The sequence below is a fragment of the Clytia hemisphaerica genome, unplaced genomic scaffold (assembly GCF_902728285.1).
Source record: "Clytia hemisphaerica strain Z4C2 unplaced genomic scaffold, Clytia hemisphaerica genome assembly, whole genome shotgun sequence".
NCBI lineage: Eukaryota > Metazoa > Cnidaria > Hydrozoa > Leptothecata > Clytiidae > Clytia > Clytia hemisphaerica.
In genome coordinates this window covers 1645413-1665362 of record NW_027103562.1, presented here as the reverse complement: position 1 = coordinate 1665362, position 19950 = coordinate 1645413, and the positions used below count along the sequence as shown (strand labels likewise).

Genomic DNA, 19950 nt, shown 5'->3' with positions numbered 1-19950 from the left:
AGATAAGAAAAGAAATCAAAATCATAAATTAGAGATGTATCAAAAATAATTCAAAAATAAATCATAAATCAAAAATAAATCATAAATCTCGTACACCATTTTCTGAGCGATTTGCCCCTCGATTCCCATCGTATAAAAAAAAATCTTTTTAAAATTCAAACAAAATGATAATTATAGGATCACGAAATTCTTACTAAATATTTATCCAGAGAACTATCGTTTAAAAGTTGGCAATGAATCAAAATAAAGATCAGATATACAAGTGTCCTTGGATTAAGCAATTAAAAAGAAACTATGAGAATCATTTAGGATCTTTGATAAAAGCTGTAATCACAAGTAAGAAGCAGAAACGGCGATTATACTATGTTTAACTCGTTCAGTACAGTCACACCTGGCACGCAACGTTGTTTCAACTTTCATCTAACATTATATGGACGTTGGGAACATCAGACGAAAGTTAGAAGAACGTTGTGGACCAGCTGGGGTGGGAAACTGAAATTTAAGGATTGTTTCAAAACCGTGGTTAGTAGCGTCCTAAAAGGTGTTGGAAAATTTGTGTAGGAAAGCAGGTTTTTTATGACAAAATTATTAGCTATTCATAACATAAAATACAATTACTTCGTGACAAAATTGTGCTCTCTTACACAAAGATTTTCCGACACTCCTGAGAACGCTACTGCGGCGCGTCATCTTCAAATCCGCTTTAGCAATCTTTTTTTTAAATATATTATTTTTCAGCGTGTCACTAATTTGAATTAGGTCCTTAATCAAAATGACCGGTAAACGAAAGAATCGTTCATAAATAACGGATATTTGAATGAGCAGTACTGAAAGTTATACGTTGTAATGGTGTAAACAATGAACAGCGTCATATTTTCAAAATAAGTAACTTACCCCGTGGTGCATTATTGCAACATTCAACAAGGCGTTCGTTAGATGGACAATTTTCATCCGAAGATGCATTGACGGTTGCTAGGTAACAGCCATTCACAACGAGAAAACAGAAAAGGATTGACACCCTCATCTAGATGAAAATCAAAAAAAAATCATTTAAAAAAACTCTATATACATACGTAGCAGAAATCACTTGAACAAAGATTAGATGATCCCAGACGGCACACAACGTCAAAACAACGTCCATGTGACATTCATAACGTCCAAATAATATTATTTGAACGTTAAAACAACGTTGTGTGCCAGCTGGGATCTGTTTATTCCCTTTGAACTCTTGAATCCCTATCTAAAAGATACCTTGATGAGTGTATGAGTACTACACTTGTGACGAAGAACATTCTAGTTCAACAAAACTAACCAATCAAAACACGAGTAAGAAACGTCATCAGGCCCGGTGGAACAACTGTAAAAGTGAAGGCTCAAAATGAGATAAAACTCACTAGGAATTCGAGAAAAAAAATCTTATTTGCTCAAAAGTGGGGAGGCTGAAGTCTCCCCAGTCTCCCCTATTTCTGCCAGGTCATCTCCAAACATAAAAAATATCATCACAAATGTCTTACAAAATATTGATACCACACTAACTAGCCTCTCTTCTTCCATCAAGACTACACGTTTTTTATAAGAAAAAGTTAAGAACATAAGGCTTCGATGGCCAAAATATTAAGAACAAGTTAAGGCTTTATGGATTCTAAAACACCCGCAATTTCTTTAAGAATTGCACAAAAAGACTCAAAAAATGGTAAAATTAAGAGCATTTTAAGAACATTTTTAGGCTGAAAACTCAAAAAGTTAAGAAGGCTTCAAAAATTGTGGTGTTCTCATAAGAAATTGTGTATTGAAATTTTTTGGCAACTCCTTTGAAAACCTTACCTTGTTAACCTTGTTACTTCTTCAGTTTGCCCAGATCGAATGATCGAATGAATGAACAAATAAAGAATAGCTATGGTTAAATAATATGTATTATCAGCAATGGAGCGGTGGTCTTTATGCATGAATAAGCAATTAAGACATACACACAGAGGAAGCCCCGTAGTTATTTATGTTAAACCCATAAAAATATACAGAAAGTCCAAATTTGCACTGTCAAGCTGTTTATAGCCGTCTAGCTGTTGATTCGATGGACTGGCAAGCTTCACAGCTGGCACACAACGTTGGAAATAACGTTGTGTACCAGCTAGGATGATCCGGTCGTTTGTGGTTGTTTGTTTTATGATGTTAAGTCAAGCGAAAATGAGCAATAGCTACCCCAGCTGGCACACAACGTTGTTTCGACGTTCATCTGACGTTCACAACGTCCATATAACGTTAGATGAACGTTGAAACAACGTTATGTGCCAGCTGGGACTAATAAACTGTTTAGTAAATGGTTGATAGATGGTTTTATTTTATTTAATCATACACCAAAACAATACAAGCTGTGTGGTTTTTTATAATATTCAGGGTTGGTTAGGTTTATTCTCTTTGCACACTGTTACACTGTGTTTCCATGGAAAGTGATCCGTAAAATTCCAATATATCAATTTGAATTTTGAAAATTCTAAAAGAACATAATTCGGGACAAAAAACATCGATTTTCTTGCTCAATATATTTCGAAATTAAATTCGAAGTTTAAAACTCTGGCAAATATTTCACATTTTCTCATAAAATCTAATACACTTTTTTTATTATAAGAGCCAGTAGATTTTTTATTAGGCTCAGATAATTATTTTTTGGCACTTTGAGCCTCAAAATATACTTACCACGTACTTTTGTAAACATTAAAATTGAGGTATTTTAGGCTTTATACCCAATTTTACAAGTCTATTTTCTTCTATCTGCCGAGAGTGCTCAATGATATCACGGACTATGATGATATCAGAGCTTGGCTTGTTCAAGAATCAAAAGAAGACTTTGATTTATTATTTAGAACTTTAAGTTTCGACATCGAAATAAACATTTACTCGTGAACTTCGGGGTCACTCAAAAATTGACGTCAGAATTTCAAGCGAAGAAGCCATTGTATATGAATACTTTTCAAACGATTTTCATTTAGCTGATGATTGTCGTCTATACGGACGGCATGAAAGTTCTCAATTATAAATAAAAGTGTCTTTCTTTTTATTTTTACCTAATTTTTACTGCTTTGCCCCCTAAATCGTTGAAATTGAGTAATTCCAGGCTCAGCATTGTTCTTAAATTCTTATTTTTTGTTGATTTTTGAGCCTCAAGTTTGCATAATCTCAAAGAATATATACCATGAATTTATTATAGACACTGGAAAAACAACGTATAAAACGGTGGAGAGCCAAGCATTGTATTTCTTTTGTTTAAGGAAACAATCGAGGATCTAGCTTTGTCCGCAAAGGACAACTGTCATGGCGGCTCGAAGTTCTCTGATTTTGAAAAATGATTAATAATAGTCCTCTATCTTTTTCTTTTTGTACTTTTACTCGCCAAAAATTTGGAAATAAAGGCTAAAATAATTAACGGATACATATATTAAATCTGTTGTGACAAAAACATCATCAGACAAGAAAAATCAAACAAAAGGCCTAAAATGACACAGAATTTTAAGTTGGCAATATCTCTCTAACATCTTTCTGAGAAGAGCTAAGATCGACATATATGAGAATTGAGTGTTTTGGAGGCTCGTGGTGGATCAGTGGTTTATTAAGGTTAAATTTTGAAAATTTCTGGTGTCAACATTCATTTTAGCATGTTTTTCGTATCTTTCTTGCAACTTGAAACGTCATAACGACACGTAATTAGCAATTATTTTGATGCGTTCGCCTCTCTAAGGAAAACTTAATTTTCATTTGGGAATTGAAATGACTGTGTTAAGATGAAAAAAATGATCAAAATGTTACGAAAAATCGTTTAATGAAGGAAGGAGAGTGAACAATAATGTCATTACTGCGGACAAGGCTAGAACATGAGAAATCAATGAAAATATAGCTCGTTGGTTATCCGGTGTCTATTAATAAATTCTTGTATATACTAAAATACTAATGGTCGTTTTCCTTGCCAAATAGAAATAAAAGAAATTAGTTTAGGTAATTTTCCTTTGAAAATACAACGAACTTGTTTTTAGTTAATTTCCCCAAATATTTTTGGGAAAAACAGGAAAATGTTTTAATTCATATCCCATTCAATATAAATGTTTTTGTAAAAAAAATTTGTTAAATTTAAATTTATTTTCTTAAAATAAAAGCGAGAGAAACGAGGTTAAAGATTTTATCTTTACATAAGTGGTCCCGTTTCATTTGTCTGTACACATACCCAGTATCTACAGCTAATTTTAAAATTCATTCCCGTAGAGGCAATACTACGAAGCGATAAACGTGAGATACACTCTGGTACAGAGTACCGTTTCATTTAAGACACATAGTTCATTCATGGAGGTCGTAATATTTGAGAGCAAAGGGAAATTCCCGCAAAATCTTATAGCCACAATCGATTTGGAAGCGCTCTAACTTACGTTGGAAGAGTAGAGTTTTAATTAATTCTGAGCTTTAACACAAGACTTAAAACTTAGGACCTTAAGATCTGAGGATCCAAAAGTTCAAAAATAGTCCAATAAGGCTCAAAATACAACCTGGAAGTCTATAAACCCGAGCCAAATTGACATATCCGATTAAGTTTAAGAGATGGCCCAAATAGACTTTCTCGCCCGAACTCCAACTTTCGAAAAACGAGGAAATAAGCTTAATTCTCAATAGATTTCGACCATGATTGTACCTATTGCTATATTATGCTTTTATAAGCAAAACAAGAGCCGCAAAGATGCGGATAAATATTTCCTTTACGAATGATAAAATAATTATTGATGTCCTCAAAAGATTTCAAAGTGCTTTATCTCAGATAACATCAAGCAACACAAGTCCCCAAGAATTTCAAAATTCGTTTATGTAATTGCTAGTATTTGCAGGATTATTCCTAAGATGACGAAGGCTCAAACCTACGGATTACGGAGTATATCCAAGCTGAACTCGACTGAGAATAACAATGCAGTAACCAAATTGGCTAGACAACCTTTAATTTTTGTTACTCTCGGGTACCTAATAGCCGCCCCCTCCCCGCTAATTTATTTTTCGAAGATTTCCACCCAGGACATCTTATTCCACCCCCCCCCCCCCCCGCTTATTAATTTTGGGAAAATGTTTGAAAGTTCCCTTTTTTGTCCCAATTCTGCTGTATAGACCTTTTTTCAAAGAGGACGTGCTGTTGAATAATTTTGTATTCCAGCCATAAAAACAATGATAGAGTCATGCATTAATTACTGTATCATGTATTGTATACATTATGCATGGTTTTATCATTGTTTTTCTGCTGGACTACATAATTATTCAACAGGGTGGCCTCTTTGAAAAAAGGTCTATTAGCCTCCTTTTAAAAAATTTGCCACCCAGGACATTTTTATTCAATTCTTATTAGAGTTTTGAGATTTTTTTCGAACCCCCCCCCCCCCGCTAAATTCCAATCCCCCGGCTATTAGGTACCCAAGAGTAGGTGGACTTTAGTTGGATTTTAGTATATACTAGCCGTCACCCGGCGTCGCACCTGCTGAGTAGAGTGTTGTGTTATTGAACACATCAAAAGGCCTTGGGATAGTGCATAATTATATTATTTTATTTTAAGCGCTTATTGCCAGAAATATTAGCCGAAAAGGAGAAATATCTGAAATGAAAGAATGAAAAAAAGGAAAAAGGTTGCCATGCCAGGTCAGGAAATCACTTGAAAAAATTGTCAATTGAGAACAAAGTTTTCTTCATTTTTTAAATGCATATGATATGTGGAAGAAAATGTCAAGTTTTAAACGCACATTGAAGAAAATATATTCATAACAAATGTTTTCCATCTTTTAAATGTACGTGTAAGAAATCTCCAAATTTATAAAGTTTTCCACGTTTTCAACGCGTATTGAAGAAAATAAATTCATAACAAAAGTTTTCCATTGTTTAAATGCACATGTAAGAAATCTCCAAATTTATAACAAAAGTTTCAACCTTTTGCCTTTAAAACGCACTTGGAAAACAGTCTACAAATTCACAACCAAAGTTTTCCACATTTTAAATGCACGGGGAAGAAAATCTCCAAATTCACAACAAAAGTTTCCACGTTTAAAACGCACGTGGAAAAAATCTCCACGACCAAAGTTTTCCACATTATATGGATTATAAATGCATGGGGAAGAAAATCTCCAAGTACCAAGTTCAAGACAATGATTCCAATTGTTTAATTCCATATTCAATACAATCAAAATTTTAAGAGTTAACATTCTTCATATTATATTAGCCAAGGTGTTCCGGTTATATCAGCTTAAAAAGTTTGAAATTACAGTTCTGTGAACCGCAACAGAATTTTCCCCACAAAAAGAGTTTTCACCAACTGTCAATAACCAGTTAGGTAATTCATTGTTGTAGATAAAAACACCAAGGGAAATTCAATCATTAACCAGTCAATTTTTCTCCATGTTTAAATTTTTTAGCTCAAAGCTAGCTAAATCATAGTTCATCACCACCCATATCGCCATCTGACCATTGCGCATTGGGTGGTGCATACCATAAAAGTGAGTTCAAACTTTTTTGATGTCGCAAGTATTTTTTTTCAGGTATAACATGGTCAGATTTATCCATAATATCACTTTAGGTAAATATACAGGCAAAATTGAAGTTAGTTTGTTGTGAAGAAACATGAAAGTTGACAAAATGTCCTGTTTTTCCAAGACCATCAAGATAAGAGATTGTATCTCTCACACCAAGAGTATGTAAACGAAACATCAAATCCAGACAATCGTACAAAAAACATGATCCAATTCAACTCATGAAAGCATAAAAACGAAAGAAAAATAGCGAAAGAGCAACATTTGTTGTCTATTTTTTGCCTCCATCTTTGTTATGACGGTTAGTGTAAAACGCAGGTCACAGGTCACAGGTCAACAAAGTGCAGACCAGAAAAACGATAATAAGATCATAACATATGCATAACATAACATCACATCAATACATAACGCATTAAATTACAAAAAAGTAATACATGTTATTTAGATATTATAAAATGACAATTATATAGAATAACAACCTAGTGACACTTACAAAAATAATGACAAAATCATAAAATATGATGCCTAACAAGACAAAAGCACGAAAAATATTTATTATACAGAATGTGATGTTGATAGTGTGAATGGATATAAAACGGCACCAATCAGAAGCTTGTAAGGTCCCTAAGAGAGTGGTTTTAGAAGGATGAAACTAATTAATCATTCATTTGTTATATATTTTAATGACTTAATGACAATTTTTGACAAAAATATTGACAGAATCAGAAAATATCATGTCTTACAAGAGAAAAACACCAAAAATATTTAGCATACCGAATGTGATGATAACAATATGGCTGGATATAAAATTACGCCAATCAGAAGCTCGTACGTTCTCTGAGAAGGTAGTTTTAGAGCGATGTGTTTTATTATATGTAACCATCATATAACATTACAAACATTACAATATGTAATATACCTGTTATACGTATAATATGGTTTCAAATATTTTCTGGTCTGCGTTATACACGGCGCAAACTGCGAAAGATCGATAAAAGCACATGGTTAAATTTTGATGTTTGAAATGGTTTTATATGGATGAAATTGCTTAAGAATTATGTTTTTGATAATTCTTTGTGTTTTCCAAACATTTTCCTCTGCAATGACATTGATTAGAGTCAACCTGTCATCACTGACCTGTGACCTGTGACCTGCGACCTGTGACCTGTGACCTGCGTTTTACACTAACCGTTGTTACGACTGTTAAAAAGCAGTATGGTCCGATCAACAATACGCTTTCGAACCGGGCGACGTTTTCCGATGGGCAAGGAGAATAGACCACCGTACGCATATTTCCTACGACGTGTCTTGAAAAAATGACGTCTTCCGCCTCGAAAAAAGAACATCATACTGTTTTTACCACCGGAGCTTGATTTTAAAAGAGACTCATGTACAAACTCACGAAATTGACCAAAACCGGCGTTAGACTTGAAGGAGAAGAAGGAGAAGGAGAAGGAGAAAAATTACCGTTTTAACAAATATTTCCTTCTGGAAAGGAAATATTTAAAAATGTTTTTCTTTTTCTCTTTCTGACCAATCTTGCTCCACATATGTGTCAATCCAATGTGAAATTAAAGCTTGTTAATTAAAATTGATGAGTAAGCAAACGTCATCACTCTTATTTAAAAGCAAAACCTTTAATTACCGGGGCGGCTAGTACTTTGAATAACCCGGGGGTGGTACTAGGGCAAAATTCGTTTTTAACCTCCACGAGTCCCAGGTAGGGTTGCAAAATCACCAAAATAAAAAAATCAGTCCCTCGTAGGGTCTTTTTTGGAAAATTTGGGGAAAAAGTAGAAAATTTGAGAAAATTTTAGAATTTCAGTCCCATTACGGGTCACCTTTTTCACTTTTTAATAAACCATCCCTCCCCCCTAGGTGAATAACACTCATCCCAATTTCGATTAAACATGTCCATTAGTCCTCGCTAAATAAACAATCGGTCGAACTCTATTAGTTTGTTGAAATATACTGAATTTCAGTGTCTTTTTACTTGCTCTCTTGATATCCAAATGTTTCTTTAAACATATTATAGGAGATAATGCTGAATTTATAACATAACATGATTGAGCAATAGCCGACATTACACTTGTATGTTTTTGTTTGGTAGTTTCTCCACTTAAATCCATCAAAAGATTTGATGTTATGGATAGACATAACGGTAAAGATAATACGAAAGTTGTCACCATCAACAAACCAATCAATTCTGAAGCTTTTTTGAATTTTGTTGATACTATATAATACGATCTATTTTCGCCATGTCTAACACTTTTGCACGCTTGTAATGGGATAATAGTTCTTTAACAACCATGTTATACGTTATAACAAATATAATGTAGTACATTATAATAAGTAATAGAGTGATCAATAAAGTCAGTGTGGATGATAGTAGGATAGTACCGACAACTATTATAGGTGACAACCAACATATAATGATATAATATGTGTAACTTGGTTCATCCTTTCGCACCAACCAATGATATTTGTGGAATTGTTTCAACCGTCGATAATAGATTACGGACACAACAGCTATACAGGTCCCAGATATGATCAACAGTCCTTGGCTGTAAGTACCTAAAACAGAAAAGGAAACTACCTAGCTAAAGATAGCCTAGCCTCAACCTCGTCCCTGTGTATTCCAGGCTTTATTTACGTTACTGATTGACGGCATTATCTAGCGCTATCAGTAAGAATCAAAAAGCTGATAATACGCAAGAAACGAGTTTGGCCTAGCCTCAATCATGAGACACCCCTGTGTTACAGACCCAGGGGACCAACCACCCCATGGAAATTCCAAAATTTCGTCTACGTTTTTTTTAAGGAAATAGACTTTTTCACAAATTACGTACCCTCTTGCCTCGTTTTCAAAATAATGCCATAGTGATTGATTCCCAATTCATAGAAAGTCCACTCTAGACGCAAGAGATTTAATCAACTTTTTGGTAATGGCTTCAGACGAGGCAGTAGTTGCACTCAAAATAATTTATAGAATGAACTATAACAAGCTATATAAGAACATAAGACTTCGATTGTCAAAATACTCTAGAACACCTAGAACACCCGATTTCAGTTGGTTGGTTGTCTAGAGCAAAGGAAAAAACTAGTTAAAGATACACCTTTTCATAAGAACATATAGTAAGCATGAGGGCAAAAGTATTAAGAACAAGTTAAGAACATTTTAAGGTTTTGCCGAATCTAAAACACCCGATTTCTTAAGAAATGGTAAAATCAAGAGTGTTTTAAGATACATTTTTAGGCTTAAAATTCAAAAAGTTAAGAACATCCGAAGGCTTCAAAAATGTTGGATGTTCTTATAAATAAAAACGTGTATTTCAAACGATTACCTAACTTGTTGACACTGCACAGGTCGGAGAAATACATCTGCAGGAGTTTGGTAACTACAAAGAAACTTGTCACCAGAAAATCAGCCACAAACATGGAAAAGAATAATTTATTTCCACCTTTTCTGAGTTCTTCAAATCTCACCATTAAATAAAGAACGTATGCATTTAACAATGTGCCGAATACACCGAATCCAATGAGGAAAATATAGAAGAAGATTTTAGATTCGGATGATAGTATGGACATGAAGGAGATACAACGTTCGAAATTATGATCTTTAGTGTAATTTCCCATCCTCTTCTTTCTTGTGTGTATTTACTATTACATATGACTGAGTGCTGGTTTATCTCATCGCCTATGGATATATTATTGAAATATTGAATTATGACACGGGAGGGACTCGATTCAAAAGCGATTATACATGCCGCCTAAAACTAGGCCTCTCAAAACCCTTACAGTGCAGAGAAAATTTTGCAAAATTTGAGCCAACCATTTTCAGGCAAAATATGGTCAGATTTTCCAAATTTTACACTTTTATAAGTGCAATTTTTTTCACCTTTGCTGATATCAACCCTTACAGTGCACTTTGGGAAGCTTGAAAAATATACCCTTAAGGGCCGCACGCATGGTATGTAGGTGATCTACCTTGAGTGTCCCCACCCTCCGGAATCATGTATACAACCTCTATCACAGCATGGAGGTATAAAGAAAGACAGGAGAAGTATGCTATTGTAACCAAGCTCGCCCTACGATTAAAAAAGTTACGATGTATGCATGCTCATAATCTCATATGTCGTGCATTTTTAATGAGCTCTTATTGGCTCATTTAAGTTTTAGAAATTAGATGAGACGAGATTCATTGTTTCTGACATCAGTGTAAGAAAATATTTGGACTAAAAAAAGGCCTGTAAACTTGGCAATCCTTCATCAAATGATAAGATTTTTCGATCAATGTTTTCTTTCAGGTGAACTCTATTGCTTGATACTTTCCTCCAAAATTCTCCAGCGACTTTATGTCTACAAATTGAGTCTGAAATCGTGTGTGCTTATAAAGAACTTTTCATTTTCTGGCTTGAGAAAATATCTTTTCAAAACAAAATTGAACGGATAGCGAAATGGAACATAAATTTGTTCCGTGGACGAAGTTTTATCTAATTTTCGTATATTAAAAGGCTAGAATCTTCAATACTGATTATTAGAATGTTCAGAGCAAACTTGAGTTCTACTAAAAAGTCTTATTTCATCGGGCGAGCTTAGAATTTCCTTTGATACATTTTATAAAAGAAATCAAAAGACTTTAACGACCAATTACCGACACATTCAACTCCTGTTTTCTTTATACCTCTATGATCACAGTCCAGTGAAAATTTACATTGAATTGATATTTCCCAGTGGGGAAATATATTTTGTACAGTCCCAGTACCTACACTCGGACCAAATTTTGACCAAATTCTCCAGTGGGACTGGGGTCCCAAATGGGGGTGTATGCATTCGTTATGATTCAGCTTCACAGTATTGAACTTTCACAAGAAGCGAAGCGTTTAGTGTGGTAGAAACGCATTGATATAGTTTATTATTCCTTTTTTACATATAATGCTATATTTATACACCCCTTCTCACAGACCCGGTGGGACCTGAAAAACACTGAAATAATTGATCAAAATATTAAAAAGATGTATGGAAAAAATTAAATCCAATTTCCTAGAGCCATAAATAAAACATGGAAATATCAATCCACATCGAGGTTCAGTCCGTTGATTTTACCCAAAATGGCTGAAAAAAATTCAACCGGGTTTTAAAAATTCTCTACCACAACAGATCTTATCGGAGTTTTGATTTTTCTAAAAAAGCGATGCATTGTGGGATTGTTTCGGGGGTATTACAATAGAAATCTCTTAGGAATTCCTCGAGGGAATTCTATTGTAATACCCCCCGAAACAATCCCACAATGCATCGCTGTTTTAGAAAAATCAAAAACTCCGATAAAGTCTATTCAACCAAGATCTATACAGGTTTTTCAGGAAATAAGATACACAAAACAAACTGCCCGATCATTTGATATGATCACATTAAAAAACAACAGAAATTTCTTTTTTTCTAACACAAGTGTGTGTGGCTATAAGAAATGGTCATCAGATACATATACATTTATATTTTTTGTAAGAGCATTTACAATATCTTTAATTACGACAGTTTTTGATAAGCATGCAAGTAAGTCTGTGACCGCAGTTGTAGGTGACCCGAAAGCTCCTCTTTAGATAGCTATCTACTGGAAGGTAGGGGAGGGCGCCACTCTTTCTCCCTAGATTGCTCCATTTACCCTTGATCGTTCTCTTAATTGCTGAGCATCAAGCAGGAGTGAGTGAGTGAGTGAGTTCCTACAGAGTTCAAGCAGAGAGAGGCATCAAGTACCATTTTGAGAATCTATGGTATGACCCGGCTTGGGGTTTTAGTATTGGGGTTGGAGTTATGGGGGTTTGAAACCACAACCTTGCGAGCCGTAGCCGGATACTCTACCACTGCACTACGGTCGCTACCAAGATAAGCAAACCATAAAGTCCAAGAGAAGGAACATTAAAGGCTTCAATGACTCTAAAACACCCTATCTCTTTGGGAATCACACAAAAAATACTCACAAAATGGTGAAAATAAGAATATTTTAAATATAATTTTTAGGCTTACATCTTAAGGCTTCGATAATTTTGGATGCTCTTATAAAAAAAACTAGTTTCAGTAATTAGTGTGGTTAGCTATTACGAGATAATGAAGTGAAATCATTAATTCGTGACATCCTTAACATTAACAATCAAAACAGGAATACCAAATTTTCCGAACACCTTTTCGACCGTAGCCGCCAATTGCCGGAAGGGCATTTTTTTGTCCGTTTTACCACCCTAAAACTGTCCCAGTCTTATTATTGCGCCTTAAAGACAATAGAAAAAAGTTTTTAAAAAAGATTGGATCGAGTTTAGGGTGGGAAAAGTGGCGCACACCTGACCGCGCAACTACGGTCGAAAAGGTGTATCAGTCCGGTCGCGATGAGATAAACTTTTGTTTGACAAGATCAATTATGGGGTTGTAGGAGCACCACATTTTTGATCAGAGCCATGGAAAATAATGCTAAAGGGGTAACCAGATAAAAAGCAAAACAAAGCTGAAAGATTCCTTTCATATGGTCCTTAGTATAAGCACCATATATTTTTGAAAAATAACACATCCTGAAGAAGATATGACGATTTAGAATCTCAGATTTTCGTACCTTACAGATTGTGGAAATTCTATTGGTTTCAAGCAGAACTAAAGTTTACAAACCTAAATATCAAAACAAATAGCCAAGCAGTAAAATTTGAAAGCTCTGCTAAGAACTATGGAAGGAATCTTTTAGTTAAATTTCATTTTCATCTGGTTATTTCTTAAAATCCTAAACTTATGAACAAGCTCTTCTCCACCCAAGCTCAAACCGCAATGGCTAAAAAGCTCCCTTTGCGTGAGATCGGAATCCCGTAGTAGATAAGTACTCACAATATACAGGTATGGTGAATGTTCAGTGGTAGGATGACGTTGAAAATTTAGTGAGCATGTAGCTATAGTGTAAACATAGTCCGTATAAGAAACCCCGGTCTGGAAGCCTTTTGTTTCTTTCCATTGTTTCTTACTTGAACTTGTGTTTGAGAAATTAGTTTGTTTTGCTCGCTTTTTGATCATGTGATTAAATATTAAATCAATCCCAAAAGGAATACTTGGTAACGTGATCAAAAACTGAGCAAATCGATTTTTATCTTTTGATATTAACAAAGGAAAGAGCTAACAAAAAGTTAAAAATTCTTAAGGCTTCAAGACCAGAGTTTTTTATACGGACTATGGTGTAAAGCAGAATACAAAAAATAGATGATTGAACCTTCGAAAATTTAAAAGACGTAGGTTTACACTGGGCGAAATAAGAGATTTCCAATCCTGGAAATATCTTGAAAATATGATATTTCCATATACTTTTGTAAATATGGAAATATGACTTTTCTATACTTCCAAAGTTGTGGAAATATCACATTTCATGATATTTCCGATTCTGAAATTCATTGAAACATCATATTTTCAATATATTTCCAATTTTTGGAAAATATGATGTTTCAGAATTGGAAAAATCATGAAATATGGTATTTCCACAACTTTGGAAATATAGAAAAGTCATATTTCCATATTTACAAAAGTATATGGAAATAGCATATTTTCAAGACATTTCCAGGATTGGAAATCTCTTATTTCGCACAGTGTTAATTTAATTCTGATCGTTATTTTTTGCCTCCATTTCTTGCAGCCTTATTTTTCGTAATGACTTTTTAGCTGTTGAGATTAAAATCCAATCTCAGAGAGATTATGACTTTAGTGATAGACGTTTTAAGCAATCAATTATTTTTACAACAATTGTACCCTGTCAAACCATGGAAATACAAAGGAAAACAGGAGATGTATGTTATTATAACCAAGCTCAACCTACGATTAAAAAGGTTACGAGGTTTACATGCACATATAATCTCATATATCATGTATTTTCAATGAGCTCTTTTGTCAATTGGTGAAATCTTATATTAGTTTATTTCAGTTTTAGAATTAGATGAGACGAGATCCATTTTTTTGACATCGGTGTAAGCATGAACATCGTGTAAGAAAATATCTGGACTAAAAAAGGCCTGTAAACTTGACAATCCTTCATCAAATGACAAGATTTTTCGATTGATGACTTCTCAGAGTGAACTCTATTTTTTGATACTCTCCTTCGAAATTCTCCAGCGACTTTTTCTCTAAAAATTGATTCTGAAACCCCGTGTGCTCATAAATAACTTTCCATTTTCTAGCTTGAGAAAATATATTTTCGAAACAGAATTTAACGGATGACGAAATGGAACATAAACTTGTTTCGTGAACGAAGTTTTATCTAACATCCGTATATTAAAAGGCTAGAATCTTCAATACTGATAGTCAGAATGATCAGAGAAAACTTGAGTTTTACTGAAGAGTCTTATTTCAACGGGCGAGCTTGGAATTTCTTTTGATACATTTTATAAAAGAAATAAAAACACTTTAACGACCCTGATCGATGTTACGTGCCCTCCCCCTTTGTATCCTGAGAGACCTCGCCCCAGGAAGCCAAAAATAAATAAATACATACATATTCCTTTCCCTCAAAGATGTATTTCAAAGATTCAATAATTAAGGTTTAACGACAAAATTTATAAACATACTTCTTAAAATAAAATTCTTGGACCGTAATATCAATTTTAAGACACCATTTCAACTGTGAAAATGCTCAGAGTTTTTTCAGTTATGATCTTTTTTATTTTGTCGTTGGAGACGTAGAACCATAGAGGTATAAAGAAAACAGGAGTTGAATGTGTCGGTAATTGGTCGTTAAAGTCTTTTGATTTCTTTTATAAAATGTATCAAAGGAAATTCTAAGCTCGCCCGATGAAATAAGACTTTTTAGTAGAACTCAAGTTTGCTCTGAACATTCTAATAATCAGTATTGAAGATTCTAGCCTTTTAATATACGAAAATTAGATAAAACTTCGTCCACGGAACAAATTTATGTTCCATTTCGCTATCCGTTCAATTTTGTTTTGAAAAGATATTTTCTCAAGCCAGAAAATGAAAAGTTCTTTATATGCACACACGATTTCAGACTCAATTTGTAGACATAAAGTCGCTGGAGAATTTTGGAGGAAAGTATCAAGCAATAGAGTTCACCTGAAAGAAAACATTGATCGAAAAATCTTATCATTTGATGAAGGATTGCCAAGTTTACAGGCCTTTTTTTAGTCCAAATATTTTCTTACACTGATGTCAGAAACAATGAATCTCGTCTCATCTAATTTCTAAAGCTTAAATGAGCCAATAAGATTTAACCTATGGATAAAAGAGCTCATTAAAAATGCACGATATATGAGATTATGAGCATGCATACATCGTAACTTTTTTAATCGTAGGGCGAGCTTGGTTACAATAGCATACTTCTCCTGTCTTTCTTTATACCTCCATGGTAGAACGTCCTTAAACTAGTCACGTTTCGGATAGATTCTCTTTTTTAGAAGGTTGTGTTAGTTTAATACCTTATTGGTACAACAAAATACTTGTTGACGACTTTTTTTTGGCAGAGGAATGTTAGGGAATGTTTAACTCTACACATGGTCAAAATGGTGTCTTCTGTTCATTTGACCTCTCTATCGAGGACAGCAGTAACTGATGGTGACATATCTGTTTCTCCAGGACGATCTATACCGGCCAGAATTCGGTACCCGTTGTGCACATTGACACGTCTGCCCATAAAACAAATTATACGCACTTGACCCGAATCCACATTGACATCTGTAAGCATAATGTGACGGTCTTGGACAAACATTTCGGGCTTTTTGAGCAGTAGAGGTGACTTTGATTTGAGCATGACAGGGCGTTGTACCTTTCAATCGAATGTATTGGATTCCACGGAGTATTGCGTATGCATGATGGCAGTGTTTACCGAACTTACCAGGGTTACATCTACATTTACCAGTTTGCGGGTCGCATTGAGCTCCTCCGCAATTACAGGTTTGTCTGCACCCGTTTCCAAACTTATTGTGTGGACATTTTTGTCCGCAGGTTTTCCCCTACAAGAAAAATAAAAAGCAATGTTTGATTCAAGAGCCAGAAAATAACTGGATACATTAAAAAGAAAGCATTTAAATGTTAAAACTTAAAACTATTTTACACTATTTTCTCATGCATACATTTTTTCCAAAGAAAATTGGCTGGCAATTTCTTTTGCCTGAGAGGGATTAACGTTTCGCCTCTAGCCTTATAGGCTTGAAACTCAATGGCACGAACCATACTAAATAGGTTAATAGGATAAGGACTAGAGGATGGGGATAGAGGTCTTCAGACTATAATCATGGTCGTAATATTTGAGAAAAAAGGGAAATCCACCGGGAAGATTTGAAACCACAATCGATTTGTAAGTGCTCTAAAGTAGGTTGGAAGGGTAGAGTTTTAACTCTGAGCTTTAACCATGGAGGTATAAAGAAACAGGAGAAGTATGCTATTGTAACCAAGCTCGCCCTACGATTAAAAAAGTTACGATGTATGCATGCTCATAATCTCATATATCGTGCATTTTTAATGAGCTCTTTTATCCATAGGTGAAATCCTATTGGCTCATTTAAGCTTTAGAAATTAGATGAGACGAGATTCATCGTTTCTGACATCAGTGTAAGAAAATATTTGGACTAAAAAAAGGCCTGTAAACTTGGCAATCCTCCATCAAATGATAAGATTTTTCGATCAATGTTTTCCTTAAGGTGAACTCTATTGCTTGATACTTTCCTCCAAAATTCTCCAGCGACTTTATGTCTACAGATTGAGTCTGAAATCGTGTGTGCTTATAAAGAACTTTTCATTTTCTGGCTTGAGAAAATATCTTTTCAAAACAAAATTGAACGGATAGCGAAATGGAACATAAACTTGCTTCGTGGACGAATTTTTATCTAATTTTCGTATATTAAAAGGCGAGAATCTTCAATACTGATTATTAGAATGTTCAATGCAAACTTGAGTTCTACTAAAAAGTCTTATTTCATCGGGCGAGCTTAGAATTTCTTTTGATACATTTTATAAAAGAAATCAAAAGACTTTAACGACCAATTACCGACACATTCAACTCCTGTTTTTCTTTATACCTCTATGCTTTAACACGAGACTTATAATTAAGAACCTTAGAATCTGAGGATCCAAATGTTCAAAAATGGTCCAATAAGGCTCATAATATAGCCTGGAAGTCTATAAACTGAAAGATCCGATTAAATTGGAGAGATGGCCCAAAATCGACTTTCTCGCCCGAACTCCAAATTTCGAAAAACGAGGAAATAAGCTTAATTCTCAATAGTTTTCGACCATGATTGTAGAATCATTATTGACTTACCATGCGACCAGGAAGACAAGTACATTTGGATGTAGAGTGAGGGTTGCAATAACCATATGGAAACATGCATCTCCTGTAATATCGTGAAAAGTAAAGATGGTCACACAAGAATGAATCTAACAATAGCAAAAAGAGAGAACGGAGCCAATGGCTTCATTCAAACGAACTCACAGAACGACTAGGACCCCAAACCACTCGAAAGATTTTGACCAAAATATCATCCCCATAAAATATCTCTAATTTTTGTTCCCACTGAAAATGATCAAATAGACCAAACCTTCGCTACCAAATAATATCCTACTTTTTTTCAACCCCATTGAATTTTCTGACAAAAGAATTGAAATCCCCAGCCATAAAAAATATGGGAATAACAATCCCAATCGATTTTCAGTCCGTTATTTTTACCCCCACTGGCCAAAGAAATCTTACCGGGTCTGTGAGAAGAGAGTGTTTTTATGATCATGATAGCTCTCAAGTTTATCAGTAGAACCAAAAAGTGGCACGTTAAGATTAAATACTTTTTAATAATGTTCATTCTCCTCGATTAGAAAAACAAAAAACTCACACTTTGTACTTAATACGAATTCAGGATTTAAAGTCCATTCGCTTTAAGTGTGCACTAAACTTGTTTTGTTTCCAACCAACTCTTCAAATAAGAGTAAACAATACTGGTACGCCAGTGTGTCGGCGTTTCGATATTTCGATGACGGAAAATGTTGAATTTTCAATCGGTGATACGGTAATTTTGATGCAAAACGTCGAAGAAACGGTGATAAATCAAGGGCTATTTCTCAGAAATTCCTCTTATCTTCTTATTTCATATTAGAATTTTGAAGAAAAAAAAACATGAAACAATATCGGTGTCGGTGCTCTGAACTATCTTTTCAACGGTATATCATTTAATATATTTGAAGAATAGGTTGCACGATAACAAGTAGATGATGTTATTGTCCATTACAGTGATATTAAAGGCGGGAAAATATGGCAGTATGGCGTTATGGCGGTTTACGGGAAAAAAAATCGGCGGGAGAATTTCGAAAAAACAACTGGCATGATAACTGATGATGGCGTAAGCCGAAAAGCTTTTTATTCAATTTTTCAAATATATTTTACATTCACAACTTAACATGGCGAAAATTCACTTAACTGGCATTTACTCAACCGGCTGTAAACTCTTTTCGGCAAAAAAGCCCGTTTGCAAATTTTCTTAGATAGTGATTTGACTTAAACTATAACATAGTCTAGATAACAAGCAAAAGAACGTTAATGCGCAAACGAATTGACTTCAGCCATAATTTAGTCTCATGCTCACATAAAATCGTTCTAAATATCTTAATAAATAAATATATTTACCAATTTTCATTCGTGCGACACTTTCTCTTTTGTTGTGGCCAATTAGCACAAGAACCCCCACAACTGGCCCCTCTTGTTACACGACTGGTACGCGAAGAATCACCAAGGCACGTACAAGGTGTCCAAGCATTCCATTGACGAACACAGTTGACCGGACTACATCTTCGGCGTCTGCGTCGCCAAGATTTCACAAGGCACACAGTTAAAAGGAGTATAAAAAGAACCTTCAATCGCATCTTATTGTGGATTATTGATTTCCATTAAATTTAACCTCCCTGGTTTCAACTATTTATAGGTTTTATGAATGAGGATATTCCTTTTGTCTAATTTATTAAATTATGGTGCTTTTAGATTTAGCTTTTCTTTGTCTGTCTGTGTCCCTTTTAAATAATAGAACCGCAGTGTTGATACACAGTAAATCCTATATCAATCTTCCCTTCTTATGAGAGTGTGATTTTAAAACATTCCCTTTTACACGTTTTTTATAAGAACAAACTATGTAAGAACATTATGTTTCGATGGCCAAAATGTTAAAAATAAGTTAAGAACATTTTAAAGCTTTGCGGACTCGAAAAACAACCAATTTCTTAGGAAAATGGACAAAAATACATTAAAAATGGGTAAAATAAGAACACTTTTAGGCTTGAAGCTTTTAGGCTTCAAAAGGTTAAGAACATCCGAAGGCTTCAAAAAGTTAAGAAGATCCGAAGGCTTTAAAAATTTTAGATGTTCTTATAAAAAAAAGCTTTTATAAATGACTTTCTGAGAAATCCT

At 34.5% G+C, this 19950-nt stretch overlaps 1 protein-coding gene and 1 long non-coding RNA gene across 2 annotated transcripts; both read right to left on the bottom strand.

Moving 5' to 3' along the window:
- Positions 1 to 894: 894 nt before the first annotated feature.
- Positions 895 to 1869, bottom strand: LOC136800693 (uncharacterized). Its single transcript, XR_010845744.1, has 2 exons — positions 1825 to 1869; positions 895 to 1024 (listed from the first exon to the last, which is right to left on the bottom strand). It is a non-coding gene; the product is annotated as an uncharacterized lncRNA (long non-coding RNA).
- A 14094-nt stretch (positions 1870 to 15963) lies between these two features.
- Positions 15964 to 19460, bottom strand: LOC136800690 (multiple epidermal growth factor-like domains protein 10). Its single transcript, XM_067057349.1, has 3 exons — positions 19177 to 19460; positions 17824 to 17896; positions 15964 to 16516 (listed from the first exon to the last, which is right to left on the bottom strand). Exons 1-3 carry the CDS (start codon positions 19410 to 19412, stop codon positions 16094 to 16096), a joined length of 732 nt encoding a protein of 243 aa, XP_066913450.1. The 5' UTR covers positions 19413 to 19460; the 3' UTR covers positions 15964 to 16093.
- Positions 19461 to 19950: the final 490 nt, after the last annotated feature.

Bases quoted from the DNA above. Each gene is read 5' to 3' on its own strand.
- LOC136800690 (XM_067057349.1), bottom strand. From the start codon at position 19,412: ATGCGATTGAAGGTTCTTTTTATACTCCTTTTAACTGTGTGCCTTGTG. The intron at 17,897-19,176 runs GTAAATATATTT...ACGATATTACAG, and splicing joins TGTCGCACGAATGAAAATTG to GAGATGCATGTTTCCATATG. The intron at 16,517-17,823 runs GTAAGTCAATAA...TTTTTCTTGTAG, and splicing joins CTTGTCTTCCTGGTCGCATG to GGGAAAACCTGCGGACAAAA.